Source organism: Gallinula chloropus (genome assembly GCF_964237585.1).
Source record: "Gallinula chloropus genome assembly, chromosome: 2".
Lineage (NCBI taxonomy): Eukaryota > Metazoa > Chordata > Aves > Gruiformes > Rallidae > Gallinula > Gallinula chloropus.
In genome coordinates this window covers 22,124,051-22,139,493 of record NC_140086.1, presented here as the reverse complement: position 1 = coordinate 22,139,493, position 15,443 = coordinate 22,124,051, and the positions used below count along the sequence as shown (strand labels likewise).

The 15,443-nt window shown below is 35.2% G+C and overlaps 1 protein-coding gene across 18 annotated transcripts in view; it reads left to right on the top strand.

Moving 5' to 3' along the window:
• RIMS2 (regulating synaptic membrane exocytosis 2) overlaps window positions 1-15,443 on the top strand; it is a gene marked incomplete at both ends in the record, with an annotated part of 475,681 nt that overhangs the window by 254,284 nt on the left and 205,954 nt on the right. For 14 of the 18 annotated variants that reach the window (XM_084260505.1, XM_084260502.1, XM_084260507.1 and 11 more), the window contains 4 exons: window positions 1,374-1,469; window positions 2,260-2,383; window positions 6,432-6,478; window positions 7,659-7,771. In XM_084260505.1, coding sequence (XP_084116631.1) covers window positions 1,374-1,469; window positions 2,260-2,383; window positions 6,432-6,478; window positions 7,659-7,771 — 380 coding nt within the window. Of the gene's footprint in view, window positions 1-1,373; window positions 1,470-2,259; window positions 2,384-6,431; window positions 6,479-7,658; window positions 7,772-13,537; window positions 13,586-15,443 lie in introns of all 18 variants that reach the window. The other 4 variants (XM_084260503.1, XM_084260491.1, XM_084260498.1 and 1 more) reach the window with 1 other exon arrangement.

The following is a 15,443-nucleotide window of genomic DNA, read 5'->3' as shown; positions in this document are numbered from 1 at the left end:
GGAAGATGCCTTTTCTGGATTTATTTCCCGCCCCCCCTTCTCCCCTGATTATTTGATTTTCTACAGTTTACATACAGAAGAGACAAAATTATTTAATATTTATTGTAGATTATTACAGGGTAATATGTTTGCATCTTTTTTCACATTACGAGGCTGTTTTTAGCTCAAGTCTTGATCTCATTTTTGCGTGATATTATTAATTACCGTTCCAACAATATTAGTACAAAATTGAGAATGGAATATATGCAGGAAAAGTAACAAGTGTGTATTTATTTTGAATTGCATCCTTGTTGTGAGGAATCATTAAAAAGTTTGATTAATTCTTCATTCTCTATTTAGCATAACACTGACTCAACTTTGGGTACACAGATTAGGCAATAGTCATATACTGTCAATAGTAACCAATGCAGTTACTTAGAAGATACACTAAAACCCTTTGGTTAATTGAAAAATGTTTGTGTTTGGACGTTGGTGGAGAAGGCAGTTGAGCATCACTTGCGGTATGTGTGTTAATGTCAGAAAATGCAATATAGACTAACAGTGCCCTAATGAAGTATCTTTTGATTAAACTTCCATGTTTAAAATTCTGAAGTCTCTATTATAAAGGCAAACTCTTCATTGGTATTCATGAGCAGTTTAGATTCAAGAGCAATTACTTCCTAATCTCAATAGATATCTGAAAAGAGTGATTTTCAGTAGTTATTTCTGACCTGAGTTTTCAAACGCATTATTGAAAGTAACCAAGCCTGGGAATTTTAGAATATTACAAATTTTAAATCTCAATATGAAGACTTCTAAGAATCCTCAAGAATTTGAAGATGATGTAGTTGTAACCAATTTTGAGATTTTAATCTCCTGATCCTAAGACAAATAGTAAGGTCTAACCTGTTGAAGTTTCCTATGAAAAAGTTTTCAATATGACTATTATTTTCATCTGACTTGCTCAGCCAAAGTGGATTTGATTAATTGATAGAGACGTTTGACACTTAGTGTGAACATCAGGACTTCTCCTACATGAATGTATCTGTTTTCAATTAGTAAGTATTGAAGTAAGTGATCTATTGATGAATCTTACTTTTTAAAGCACTTTACTTTTACAGCTGCTGGTTGATAGTACAGTGAAATTTGCTAAATTTAAAAGCTTGAGCATTCTGTGTTTGCATTATGTTTAAGTTATGCACATAGCCAGAACAGGCACAAACATAACCTGTTATAGCCAAAATTCTGTGGTACGTTTTTTCAAGTTTATCTGTTTATCCCAGGCTACCTGAAAACCAAGGACATAATTGAATTCTTCTTTCTGTTGCCAGAATATTTAAGTTATTTAAAGTAATTTTCATTCTATGAAAATATTTCCTCTTTGAAACAGGTAGTAGGAGGAAAGATGACTGAATCAGGTCGACTCTGTGCATTTATCACCAAAGTTAAAAAAGGAAGTTTAGCTGATACAGTGGGTCATCTTAGACCGGGTATGTATGGACTACAGATTATACTGCCGAGTTGCTTTTCTAAAGGTGCTAACAAGTGAGAGAGTTTAATTAGATATGAAATTATGTTAAATAGGTGTAATGAACTACTGCAGAATTTAACCTGACGTTCAGTTACTAGTGTATTGACACAACCGCATTTTTGAAACCTATACATTCTCATGTTGTTCAAAATAATATTTTAATATTTTTATTCATGGCTTTATACTCAAATTAATATTCCATAGATGCCCTGCTTTGTACATTTAGTTGTGTATATTTCATTTAGAGCAAACCAAGCTGTTACAAATGTGCCAAGAGAACCAGCTTGGCTAGAAACTGCTTTGATCCATGCAAACCATGGATTGGTATATTGGAGAATATGCAAGAAATATAAACTGTTAATGTGAGAGCTATTTGAACCTTAAATACTGGACTTGTAAGTGGATCTTCAAATAGAAAATTAATTAAACAAAGTGTTTTGAAGATCAGCTTCTTTGAAACCGTATGTTAGGGTTTCTTCTAAGCCACAGATGCCAAAGGAAGTAAGAGTTGTATGTAATTCAGTAGGGATCCTACTGATGATGTTATTGTTTCACTGAGCATTATATATTTGGAGCTGAGCTGCAGAAAACCTTTAGTAGTCAGGATTTTCCTGTATCAAAGACTCCAAACTAGTTCTATAAAACAGGTTTTGCAAGCTAGTAAACTGACGGTAGTATGGCTTAAATTATTATTGCAAGTACAGTTCACAGCGGATGTCCTAAGCAGAGTGTTATTACTGAAATTATAGGTGATGAAGTATTAGAATGGAATGGAAGGCTACTACAAGGAGCCACCTTTGAGGAGGTGTATAACATCATTTTAGAATCCAAACCTGAGCCACAAGTGGAGCTTGTAGTTTCAAGACCAATAGGGTAAGTAATTTCACTTTTATTCTTTTTTTAATTAAATATGATAAAAATTATGCTAAATTTCACTTTTAGGGCAGATCATATCAAACAGAATCATAAACACTGTAAACATTAATTCTATATGCAAAATTCTGTAAACCTAAAGCATAGATAGAATGGTACATCACGACAGTAAGTAGAAAGATCAGGTGTGAAATACTGTATTCTCTGAGAGTCCCAGGCATTCTCTGCTAATATTGTCAAAAATAGGCTCCCTTCTGTGGTTTAGTTGGTGATGTAGCATATAATGGCCCTGAAACTGTGGGTTTACTCTTTATTGTTGAATAATAACTTTGATTATTTTTTTCTCCATTCCATATATAAAATTATATATTCCTATTTGGTGTTTGAACTGATGATGAACTCCACTTACTGAGAATCTGCAATGTAGAATTTTGCCCACAATATGGTATTCTAATGACATAATCAATATGCCCTAGAAAGCCTCTAATCCACATTCTCATCATCTTCATTTAGGAAACATATTAAATTGTTGCATGTGTCTAATAGAGAACAGATCTGAATTAATAACTAGCACTAGTGCTTGTCTAAACTGTGTGACATTTTTTCTTTGGTGCTTTACATTGCCCAGTTTTTTGTAACTTTCAGAACTACATCTTAAACTCTAAACTTAATTTTCTCTAGCATAGCAATAGGGCATTTCTATTGCTTCATTATATTAAACTGTGAATATTTCCCCTTCTTCATCCGTTCTTTTTCTTTCAAGTTCCTACAGTCACATCCATCCCTTTTTTTTTCCTTCTCCATTGGAAGTTTCATAGATGATAACTGTAGGGCTGTAAAGAAGGGGGATGCTTATCACTGAATTTGAAGATTTTTACAGTTTTTAGGAATTTTTCCTTTTTCCCCACAGTATTTATTGTGATGTATATGATACATCTGGACAAGGTCCTAGGTAATTTCATCTAAACTCCCTTTTGCACATGAGGCTAGACCAGAAGGTCTTTCAAAATCCATTGTAACCCTAGCTGTTCTATGATTCCATAATGATAATTAAGGAATGTATTTCTCCCTTTATTTTGTATAAGATGTACAAAATTAATAGGAGAAAGCATGGGCAACACAACTGAAAACCAAAAAGTACTAAAACCAGGTTAGAACCCTACAATCTGAGGATGGAATTTTAGTGAGGAAAACTTGTTACGGGCTCTGCTGTATCAGGAACTTAAAGTGTTTGACACATCGGGAACTTAATGTGTAGGAGCTTAATTTGGTTCGACAGTTTTAAACAAACTTGTCAGTGAGATGAGAGGTTATCTCCTACATATATACTGAATTGAAACCTCTTTAGGGTAAAGGCTGTATCATCTGTCTTATTATTAAAAACCTTTGCAAAACTTGGGAGTTGTAGGTATAATAGCAGTACTAAGCGACAGACTACATTGCTAGAAGAATATTGCCTCAGAAAAGGAGATTTCAAGTTAGTTTCATAAAGGCATAAGATCTTTCATAGTTTCTCTCAAAATTAATACCAATTTTCAAGGAACTGCTCACTTCTTGAAAACGTATTTTTCTCTTTCTGCAATCTCTTCATTGTGTGAAACCTCCTGTATTCTTTCCTGTGCTTTTTTATTTACTGTATGTTGTTTACCTTCCTTATCATCTTGTCTTCTGTTATGTTACCATGTGCTCTGCTTGCTGTCACTAGAACAGCTTATCTATAGTTCCTTCAGGAAAGAAATGGCGGCTCTCAAGATGCTTTCTTCAGCATTAACTGCTTGCCACATAGCTGAAGAACTGAGCCAGACCAGGGCTAAAAAAATTGTTCTGCATCCTTGATTACCACTTCTTTTTGCAGTAGATGTAAAATAGGGTTTTCAACTCTAAAACCAGTTACTAATCCAAATGAGTTTATAACTGAAGTCACAGTGATGAATTCTTTCTGCACATTTATAAGGTTTTAGATTCTGGTTAGATAGATGTAATTCTGGATTTTGGTACTAGCAATGTAACTTCAGAATGTTTTTCATGAGATTTGAGCTGATGAACCAGAAATACCATATTATCTTCTCAATTTAGGACATTTCTGGTCATAATCAAATGGACTATAGAAATGAATATGTTATGTTTGCCCAAGGAAATATAAAACCATAGGTCTGTTTTCCTCAGGGAGTAAAGTTTTACTGTATGTTTCAATTGTTAAAAGTTCAGATTTACCACATGTCTGAAGTGATAATTATTTTGTCTAGAATAATTGATGCCCACTTGAAGGATTTCACTTTTGCAATAAGGTATATTCTATTACTTACACAGAGAGTCTCTTGATGGTCTCATGGCAGTCCACTAACTCACGCCAGAAATTTTCAGTTACTGGCAATTAACTTAGTTGAGAAAGAGGACCTGTTGTCATATCCTGATATTCTGAATACAAAACCAAATTCCAGTAAACACAATTGCTGGTTCTTCCTAATTTTATTATGGGCTGACTGCTATGAAAACTGAAGATGGCAAGCTAAGCTGATAAAGGAAGATAAAATGAAAGCCCCTGTGTTGGGTCTGTTGGAGCCAGGTGGAAATGGCTGTGTCTGGCACAGGGCAGCCCCAGCCCGTCCTCACAGAGGCCACCCTGCAGCCCCTCCACCAGCGCCTGAGCACCAACACCCATGGAATCATGAAATTGTTTTGGTTGAAAAAGACCTTTAAGATCCCAGAACCACACTATGGTTGGAAGGGACCTCTGGAGATCATCTAGTCCATCCTCCCTGCTAAATAAGGAGCACCTAGAACAGGTTGCACATGATTGAATCCAGGTGGGTTTTGAATATCTCTAGTTAAGGAGACTCCACAACCTCTCTAAGCATCCTGTCCCAGTGCTCTGAGTGAAGCACCCTCAGAGTGAAAAGGTTTGTTCTCATGTTGAGAAGGAACTTCCTGTGCTCCAGTTTGCCCTTTTACCCTTTGTCCTGTCACTGGGCACCACTGTGAAGCGTCTGGCCCCATCTTCTTGACACCCACCCTTTGTAAGTATTCAGATCCCCTCTCAGTTTTCTCTTCTCCAGACTAAACAGACCCAGCTCTCTCATCTCACGTGATAGATGTTCCGGTCCCCTAATCATCCTCATAGCCCTCTGCTGGGCCCTCTCCAGTAGTTCCTTGTCTTTCTTGAACTGGGGAGTCCAGAACTGGAGACAGAACTCCAGAGGTGGCCTCACCAGGGCAGCGCATAGATAGCCCTCCTTCACCTGGCCACACTCATCAAGTCCAACCCAATGCAACCTTGGCAACACTAACTTCACTGACACACACATCATGATTGTAAATATTGTTCTGGCTGTGACTCAGTTGAAGCTCTTCATCTTACTTGGTCTTGCTCAAATACCTCTGAAATTTGTATTAGCATATTGATAGTTTTTATTAGCATAGAATGTTTGCCCCTTATAGGAGGAATATGTTCCTTTAGGGGGTGTGTGGGTGTAATGAGGTACTTAGTCATTGCGACTGAGTGCTTTAAAATTACATAGCTGTACACACAATTTAATACAGGTGATGCAACATCTCATGTATATGCAAGTACACTATTTTGCCAAACGAAATTGCACATTTTATTTAGTCATGGAAAAGGTAAGATTATCCAAATTTGGGGTTCAAGGACAGTAAAGGACAAACTGGGATAGCCATTATTTGTTTCTAGTATGTTCCCATGAGCGTCCAATAAATTTAATTGCTATAGAATGTCATAATAAAGTCTACTACTCAGTTTTAGTCTACCCTTAATTCTGAGATTGCTCTTTTTTTTTTTTTAATTTACTGAATTATTTTATTTGTGACCATGCAGCCTCTCTTCTACATTCAAACCACTTGTTCTGTAGGCTTTACTGAAATTATTTATATTGGATAAAAGATAAATCTTCCCCATGGTTAAAGACAGCCAGCAGATCATATGCCTTTCCTGAGGCATTCCATGGTGGCTTCAGAAGTGTTATAGTGTAACTGAAATTTCAATATGCTTGTTAGATAAAGGATCAGCCTGTTTTACTTTTCCTGATTTCAGGGACATTCCCAGAATACCTGACAGCACACATGCACAGCTGGAGTCCAGTAAGTTTCAATTGTGGGGTAGGAAAATCTTCTCTCTCTTTTATGTAAGCACAAATAGATTGAAAAATGTCATCTACAGTCAGTATGGCTTTCGTCTCTTTGTCTGTATTTGTCTCAATATGTCATCTTACTGTATTATCTATCTATCTTTATTTAATAATGAGCTATCAAAAGTCAGGATATTTTGATTTAGGCTTGACATTTGGTTATAAGCTTAGGCTATTTTTGTTTGAAAAGAAAAGAATAATTTTAATATACAAGAATATTAGTAGCAATTTTTAATTTCCTGTTTTGTTGTTTTGCATTTCAATTGAACCTTATAAATTAGAAATGGGAATGAAATGTTCTTTATTTATAACCTGAGAGATATCTACTTTGAAAGCAGAATACTTGTACTTTATTAGAACCATTCAGCACTCTTTTAAATCAGCTAAATCAGTATTTCATGCGGGGAAAAATAACTTGTTCTTTGGCTTAGATCTGATAAGATGGATTTCAGCCTGGAGCTGTTTTTTATCATTGTTTTAGAACTCTTTTATAATAGAAGCCATGAATAAATGCAGTGGCATAAACTTGATTATAATAATATGAAAAACTCCTTCAATAACTTTTCACTGATCAGCCAAGTCTTAAAATAAAATCCATTTAATGTTTTCGGAGATGTGAAATGTCTTTTCTCCATATAAAAATACTTCACATTTACTCTGTTTTATATATCAAAACTTGTCCTCTGACAGGTTTCAGACCTTGTACATTTGAAAAAAAATATGCAAAAAAAATTACATGCATCTTGATGTTTCGTTAAAAATCCAATTAAAAATTTGATTGTTCAAGATATTAAGTATCCTTCAGAAAACTGAATTCCTTTGACCACAGTACTTACTATTTAGGAATTTTGGACCTTCAACTTGTTGACATAATTACAATGAGAAATATCAGAATAAACTTTTCATTGTATATGCTGCAGATGAAATTTTACAGTTATAATAAGCTTGTAATTCTTTAGATTGCAGTTAAGAGATTGAGTATCATTATTTATTAATTTTAAATAGATAAAACCATTGTATTTGTTACAACTTTATTGCATGTTAGGTTATGTTTGTACAATTTTACTTTAAGGTATATTGTGAAAAATGTGTAAGTGCTACTATTTATAAAATATTTTTATTTGTAATTGCAGGTTCTAGTTCATTTGAATCTCAAAAAATGGACCGACCTTCTATTTCAGTGACTTCTCCTATGAGTCCTGGCATGTTAAGGGATGTTCCACAGTTCTTGTCTGGACAACTTTCAGTATGTAAACATTTCATTAATATTAGTGTTGTGCTTTTTGCAGCATATGCACCGCTGACTGTGGAGTGCGAGCTAACTCTAACATGAAGTTCTCCTTAAACTAGCTAAAGTTTATGGTTAATGCTGTATATCTCAGTGTAGGCAGGGTCACAGTTTCGTAAGGACATTCCGTTTTCCTAGCTTTTGAAAATTTTCTGTATGTGGAATTATATATATATATGTGTATTTATCTAGTAAGCTAGACTGTTAGAGTAAAATGTTCAGAAAGGCCTAATCTTGGCCTCGGGTTATGTTTGTGCTGTTTTCCAACCGTAACGCTTACACGTACAGTTGGTAGATTTTACTACCTGTCTCCTTGGATGTTGATACTGCTTATTCCTTATGCACTAGCTTTCATAGATACTGCCCCCTGATATCCCTGTGACTGTTTGCTAATGTTGTGTTCCTTGTACCAGTGTTACTTTTGTTCTTCACTCCCGTTGAGAACAAAGTTAATTACCTGGATGTTTTCTTTAAAAGGGTATTTATTTATTTTATTTTTGAGTAAACTGAAGAATTTGGGTTTTCTACACCTTTCTGTTTCATTTATAACTCCAAAGTGTGATTTTTCAAAAGTGCTCAATTGTGGCCTGGTTTAAATTGGAGAGGAGAGGAAAATAGCATGGAAGCCATGCAAAACTGGCATTAAACAAGTTTGGAAATGTTGCATTCATATTTCTTTCAAGTTGTTTATGTTAAGATAATGAGTGTGACATAAAATTTGCATAAAATCTAAGCAGATGGTTTATAGGTCTCACAGAAATGGTTTGTGGTGTTCATAGAAGAGAAGGTGGAATATTTGTCTGCCTGTTCAGCAGCCATGTTGGCTCCATTTTGCAATGCATGAGACATTATTTGTTTTGCTCATCACACCAGGCCATTGACACTATATAATTTGAAATTTTCTGTGACTGTTGTACTTAACTACTTTGAAAGCCTTCATACTTTGGATGAATGGACAACTAGAAATTTTGACTGTAGAATGCAGAATACTTTGCACAAGATACTCTGGCAAGGGAACAGGAACATAAACTGTCAAAATACACAGACTGAGGTTTCTAAAAACCAATATAGTTTTACAAGACAGCAAAAAATGTTGATAGTGAAAACAGGGGAAATAAATCTCTTTTGGCTAAATCTCATAAAATACTAGGCTGTCAAAAAGTTTTCTTTCTAGCTCTCAGCATGAAATTGAAGATCCAGAGTCAGCTGCTGAGATACCCAATGCAGAGAAGCTGCAGAATGATGATCCACAGAATCACGGAATGTTAGGGTGTCCTGGTTGGAAGGAACCTCGAAAGATATCTAGTCCAACCTCCCATCCAGAGCAGGATCATCTAGAGTAGGTCATAGGAGAACATATCCAGGTGGGTTTTGAGTGTCTCCAGAGAAGGAGACTCCACAGCCTCTATGGCCAGTCTCTTCCAAATGGGAACCACACAGAACTGACTCCCTCATTTTTTCAGTTTCAGAAACAAAATCTTCAGGAGTTTCAATTAGAATTCACCAATAAATTCTGTAAGCCTGTTGAGTTTGTGGTTTGAGAGGATATTGCAGGTTGAGATGCATAAGAACAGTATCTGGAGATTAGGAGTTCTAATTTACAGAGAATAACAGAATTCACAAAGTTATATGTCTCAGAATGGCATGTAAATTCAGTGCTTAACTGAATAAGGTGTCATTCATATTTTAAAATATTTTTCCTAAAGATATAAGTGCCTTTAATAAGTCTATAACATTTCTCTCCATCTAAGGAAGCCAAATAATGTTAGGAGTCATTTAATGATCTTTCCTATGTTTGTCTTCTTTGTACTCCCTTATATTCTGCTTAAAATTATATACAATACTCCCTACCACACACACAACATTCTTGTTTCCCTCAGAGAGCAGCTGACATTGACGAACGCGCAGCTCCTGTTGACTGGCACTGAAATCAGAAATGTTCAGTAACTCTCTAAATTGAACTCCTACTGTCTCAACATAGACACCTAGCATTAGCAGACTTAAAATTTGGTCACTTACCTCACCAACTAAAGTTAGAAAAAGTGGCATTTTGCGTTAAGTGTATTAATGGCAAAACACAGCTCTCGCTGCTCGTCTCAAGGCTTGGGGAGGCTGGTGCTAAAGCTTTTGCTTTGAGAGGAAGGGTGGCTTCCACAATATCTCAAGGATAGTGTGGGTATTTAGTAACATGGCATCTAACTGGGCACACTGAAATGAGTCAGCTGAACCATATTTTTAGGAAAAGATGACTTCAAGAGAATTGAAGTATTCTATAGGAACAGGGTTTTTTTTCAAAACAGCAAATATCTGTAGTTTCTTTTTTGATCTGATATTTTAAGTTAGTTTTGAAAAATCACTTTTTTTTAAACTTTTCAAATTTGGTGGTTTCTGTGCCTTGAAGGCAGTGAATGGTTTTTCCTTCACTTTTTAAAATTTAGTTGCTCATTTTATGTCTTAAAAGTTTTGAAAATTTAGAAGAGTTATCGAAAATGTTTTGAAAAATTACAATGGACTCTGAGATTTTCTGAGTTTGGATCTTTATCAAGGGTGAGGTAACAAGAAAAATTGAATTTTAAAAATCTCAAAAAAAATATTAAATTTGACCACTACAAAGTGGATAAACTTCAGTGTTATGATTTTCAATCAGCGCTTTTTTCTGAAAGAACAGCATGGATCACTCATTTGTTCCAATCAGCTAAGTAACATGGAAGTGGAAGGAAATACTAAATTCTGATTGTAGTTTGGAACATGCTCTTTATAGTGAGTGCTTAGGTAGGAGAAAATCTACAGAGCCCTGACAGTAGATGGGAACAGGATGCTGTTCTTTGTGGAAGAGGTCAATCAGTAACATTGTGGGCAATGGTGGATGAATTCAAATGTGTGATGATTTTGAGGGAATAGATGATAGGCAAGATTTTGGAAGTGTTTTCTGTATTTTCTGTGCTTTTTGACATTACCATGTATTCCTGATGGGCTGTTGTTAGGACAGCTGTGTGTAACAGGCTGTGAAATACAAGAGTTGTAGGAAGGAGTGGAGATACTTACAGTTCATATGGAAGTCTGAAGATTTGAATAAATGCTTGGATATATGCATGCATATTCAGGCAGTGCTACCATGGGTTTTTATATTAATTTTTTAAAAAATTATTTTTGTATGATCAGTGCAGTTTTAATCAGTTTAGCTGCTGTGATGCCTCTCTATTATTCAGGGATGTCTTTATCTGTTCAGTCTTCCATGTTTTCCTCTGTATCAGCATTGGTCTGTGTACCTTTTTTCTTCTGTTGAGGTTACAGAAGCACTCCAGATCTGGCTAACAGGATTTCCCATTAGGCAAACCATCTCACATAGCTAGAAAATCTTCTTTCCAAGCATAATTGTTCTGTCCCAATACATTATTAATGGAAAAAAAATATGTGCAGCTATTTTGTGTTGTGTCTTACTATGGTATATAAATAATTTATCTGTGTTCAGTGCAGTTTATTTTATAGCATTTTTGATCCACATTGTTCTTTGAGGGCAGTCACTGACTGTTATTGTAATTATTGTTTTATTATTATTATTTGCTTTGTCTGGTTCCTGTTTCTGTGATTTTTCACTATTTTTTTTTTCCTTTAATATCATTTTGAAAAAGTCAGTGTTCTTTGTGTGTTGGTGCTTTTTGCTTCATTACTGCATTCTGGCTACTTTTTCAATACTGCATGAAAACTATAACTTGGAATGCTTTTGCAATGGTTAGGTTTAGAGGCTGATAAGATGACTAGAAGAACAGGTAAATGGATACAGGTATAAAATTACAATATTTCATTTTTGTACTGGTGGAAATTCTAACAGTAAGGAGATGTCATTTATTAAATTAATCTATTTCATTATACAGCTGAATCATAGAACCATTTCAGTAGATTTTTCCATACGTATTAATTTTATAAAGCAATAAAATGCAGGTATATTAATTATAGTTGCATTATCAGTAGTAAAATAGAAAGTGGATATTGTACATTGTGAACAACATAATATATTGGCATGTTGAGGGGGATGAGGTAAGGAATGAGACATGCTCCCATTCTCCCTTCCACTTTCTTTTCTCCTCTTTCTACCTCAACACAATTAAATAGCTGTTGCTCTAACATCAAACCCTGGAGAGTTCTAGGTAGCGCTCACAATGTGCTTATTGCTTTCCATTTCCAAGGCAGAATATGCCAGGTGAGGGTCCTTGGTACATGGTGGGAGATATTCTACACCTTTTATATTCTGGAGTATCTGTATTTCTCTTTTAATAAGGAGCAGAAGCAAGCTTAAGATCTATTTACAGTGTACGTGAGTAGGTCACATTCTGGCACCTGAAGACTGGGCTCTGCAGTGCTACCTGCACCTTGCAGAGCACAGGAGCACAGCGGACAAAACCCGTGATCCAGACTGTCAGATTTTTCTCATATGTCCTCTTGCTTTGGTGTGAGAACAGATTACCTCACACATTTTATGGAACAGATTTTTCCAGCATCTGTGCATGCCAAGTAAGCAAGGAGGGTGGCACAACCATCATCACAACGCTGGTCTCCCTACTTTGGGTACATTTCTTACAGAAATGAATAATGAGCAGCAGCTTCCTTCCATCACTTTGAAATAGATCAGTAATCTCAGGAAATCCAAGCAGGGAAGTAAAAGAGATTCAAGTCTATCAGGTTGCTGTGGTTTTTATGACCTACTCCCATGTTCCAGTTCCCCCATTCACTGTCCCTCTCTGCAGTATCAACATGTGCTCCTGACCTGTCTGTTCCCCATGCTCGGTACACTATCTGTGCCACTCCATTAGCTGTTGCCCTAAGATGAAGTTGGAGAGTAGCTGGCTGGATTTTGTGGCTAGTCCAGGAATTTAGAGACTGTTGCCTGTAAATGCTGCGTGTAGTCTTGCTGTAGCCACTGGAAGCCACTGGGCTATATGTGGTCTGAAGTGTCTTATCACAAAAATAAGAGCTGTAAATGCATCTATGTGTGCAATGCAACTAAGTTTGATAAATGCCCTAAACCCCATTTCATGCAAAGGTTTTCTGTATATATCATATGTCATTTCAGTCATGATTGCTAGGGAATTGAAATACACCAATTGTACCTTCCCCCATGTAATGCTAATACCAGATAGCATTAACTTTCTTTTAATAATTTTTACAGTACTTGGGAGGGGGGTTTATACAAATGCCTTTTAAAGTTGCAAAAAAATGTAAACGTTTTACTTTACTTACTTTACTCTAGAAAGCAACCAAAATTGTCAGTGCGTGAACTGTCCTTGTTTCTGTCTCTGAATATGTATCTATGATCTTCCTGAAATAGATGGTCAAGCTGAATTTATGTTTTATATCCCACTTTTAAATCACACTTTGATGACCTGCTCCTTTTGTTAATATTATTTCTAAATCCATTGTAAATGTTATCTGTAGTCTTGTAAATTGAAATCCTTGCCTCTGGGGGAATTGGTGGCCAAATTCTTGCTGACTTCCCTAAGGCCGGAATTTCCATCACAGGGTTTTGATATGATTTGGTGACAGATTTTCAGATTTAATTTATGCATTGCATTAAAATACTTTGTGTTAGATAAATATGTCATTGGTGTAAAGCTGTGTTTAAAGTAATAGTTGTGTGTCTTTGTTTTTACTTTTGGTCTTTTAGTTTCCAGCGTGTTGTCCTTTTTGGTTTTGTTTTATTGCTTTTTCTTTAATTTTGCTTACCAGAGCCAAAGCCTTAGTAGAAGAACAACGCCTTTTGTTCCTAGGGTTCAGGTAAAGACTTCGTCTGCCTGACAGAAACTAAATTTGTGGTTTTTTCTTTTGTTTGTTATGGAAAATGCATAGTAGGAAAACGTAACGTTATAGTCCGTTTTCCCATATTTTTAGTGCGTTGCTTTAAACCATATTAACAAGTTTCATGTCATCTTGTGAGCAGCTTGTAAAATCTTGCATGAGGGTTAAAATATTAAATTCAAATTTAAAGAGACAACTAGTTTTTGTTTTGCTGTTTACCTGATACTAAACTCATTTAGGTTTCGATCGTGATGATGTCTATGCATCCCACATACAAAACGTGTGTACTGTGTAAGCAATACATAATGTTGTGCTGGAGGTCATTATATAAAGATGAATGTCTCTTTAAATCATTCGTTATCATTACTTAACACATCCTTTTTTGCATTTTCCAAGTAATAGCGCCTTGAGTGGAAGATAGGCAAAAAATTTGTACCTTGTTTAAAGAAGCAAATTTCTTGTATATGAAACTTGGTTCTTACATTTTAAAAGTACGTCAAAATAACCAAAACTCTATTTAAATAAAAAACGAATTCTTGCATTGTGTTACTGAATTTATTTAGCTTCGACATTCTCTTTAGGTACAAATTGTTTGCCTTTTTTCATTAGGAAACTCCTAAGGTACTGTAGATTAACGCAAAGTAGGTTTTACAGTGCTTATCTTGCTTTGCTGCATGTTTTTCAGTTTTTTGTAAATAGAATATTATCTGTTTTTCTTACAAAATTTCTTTATGGAGATGTTAATGTTTTGTGCGACAGCTGTATAGTATAAATGTTTATCTTGCTCAATTGCTCAAGGAAAGATATAAAGAATGATCTTAATTATCTGAATGAGATGATTAAATTTCATACTGAAATGGAAAAAAACATATATATAATTATAAAGGATTTCTAAATAAGCTTGTAGGAAATGGTTTGGTTATGACTCATTTGACTTTTTTTTTCCCCACAATACATTATTTCCTGAAAGTAGTCCTTACAGCTGCTTAAATATAAATTCTAAATTTAAAAATTAAGGAAAAAAAATAGATCAAGAAAGTAATGTATTGATAGAATTGTTTTAGGTTAACATAGCATCATGTGCTACTGACATAAACTGGTGTTCTATCAAAAATTAAAATCTCCTTTAGCGTGAATAAGAAAGTTGGTTCTGCTCATGGTATTCTAATGAAAGGGGGTACAGATTTAATAATAAATTGTTAAGTAGTTCATAAAGGTAAATATTTTCTATGACATAAGTAGTCTTTTAATATTTATTTTCTTTTTAGCTATGTGGAAAATAAATCAAGAAATTACATGACAATTTTTAATTTAAAATGGAAATGTCAGCCTGAGACGTTCATGTGTCATGAAATGCTGTAAATTAGAATATGTAGCATTTAATCACATTATATAAAATTAAGAAATAGTTAGAAAATGTTCACGTCTGCTTAGACTAATATCCTCTACTGAAAAAACCCACAAAACTTTGATCAAATGATTATGGTAGTCATTTAAGAAAAATAAAATACGTAATGCTTGACAGAGAATATCCAGCAAGAGGTGAAGGTGTGTGAGGCTTACTCTCTCACGTCTGGTTATTTTTTCTGTTGCAGATAAGTATTGCCTTCATTCTCAATTTTTTTCCTGCACAATGTCTGTGGGGTCTCTTTGGACCTCTTTAAGGTTTCTGCAGAGCTCACTAACAGTCAAAGCTAAACATAGTATTTGTAACTCAGTTTTTGAATCATGAAGTCATTGAGTCACAGAATGGTTTGAGTTGGAAGGGACCTCAAGGCCTGTTCCAGTTGCACCCCCTGCCATGAGCAGGGACATCCTCCACTAGACCAGGCTGCCC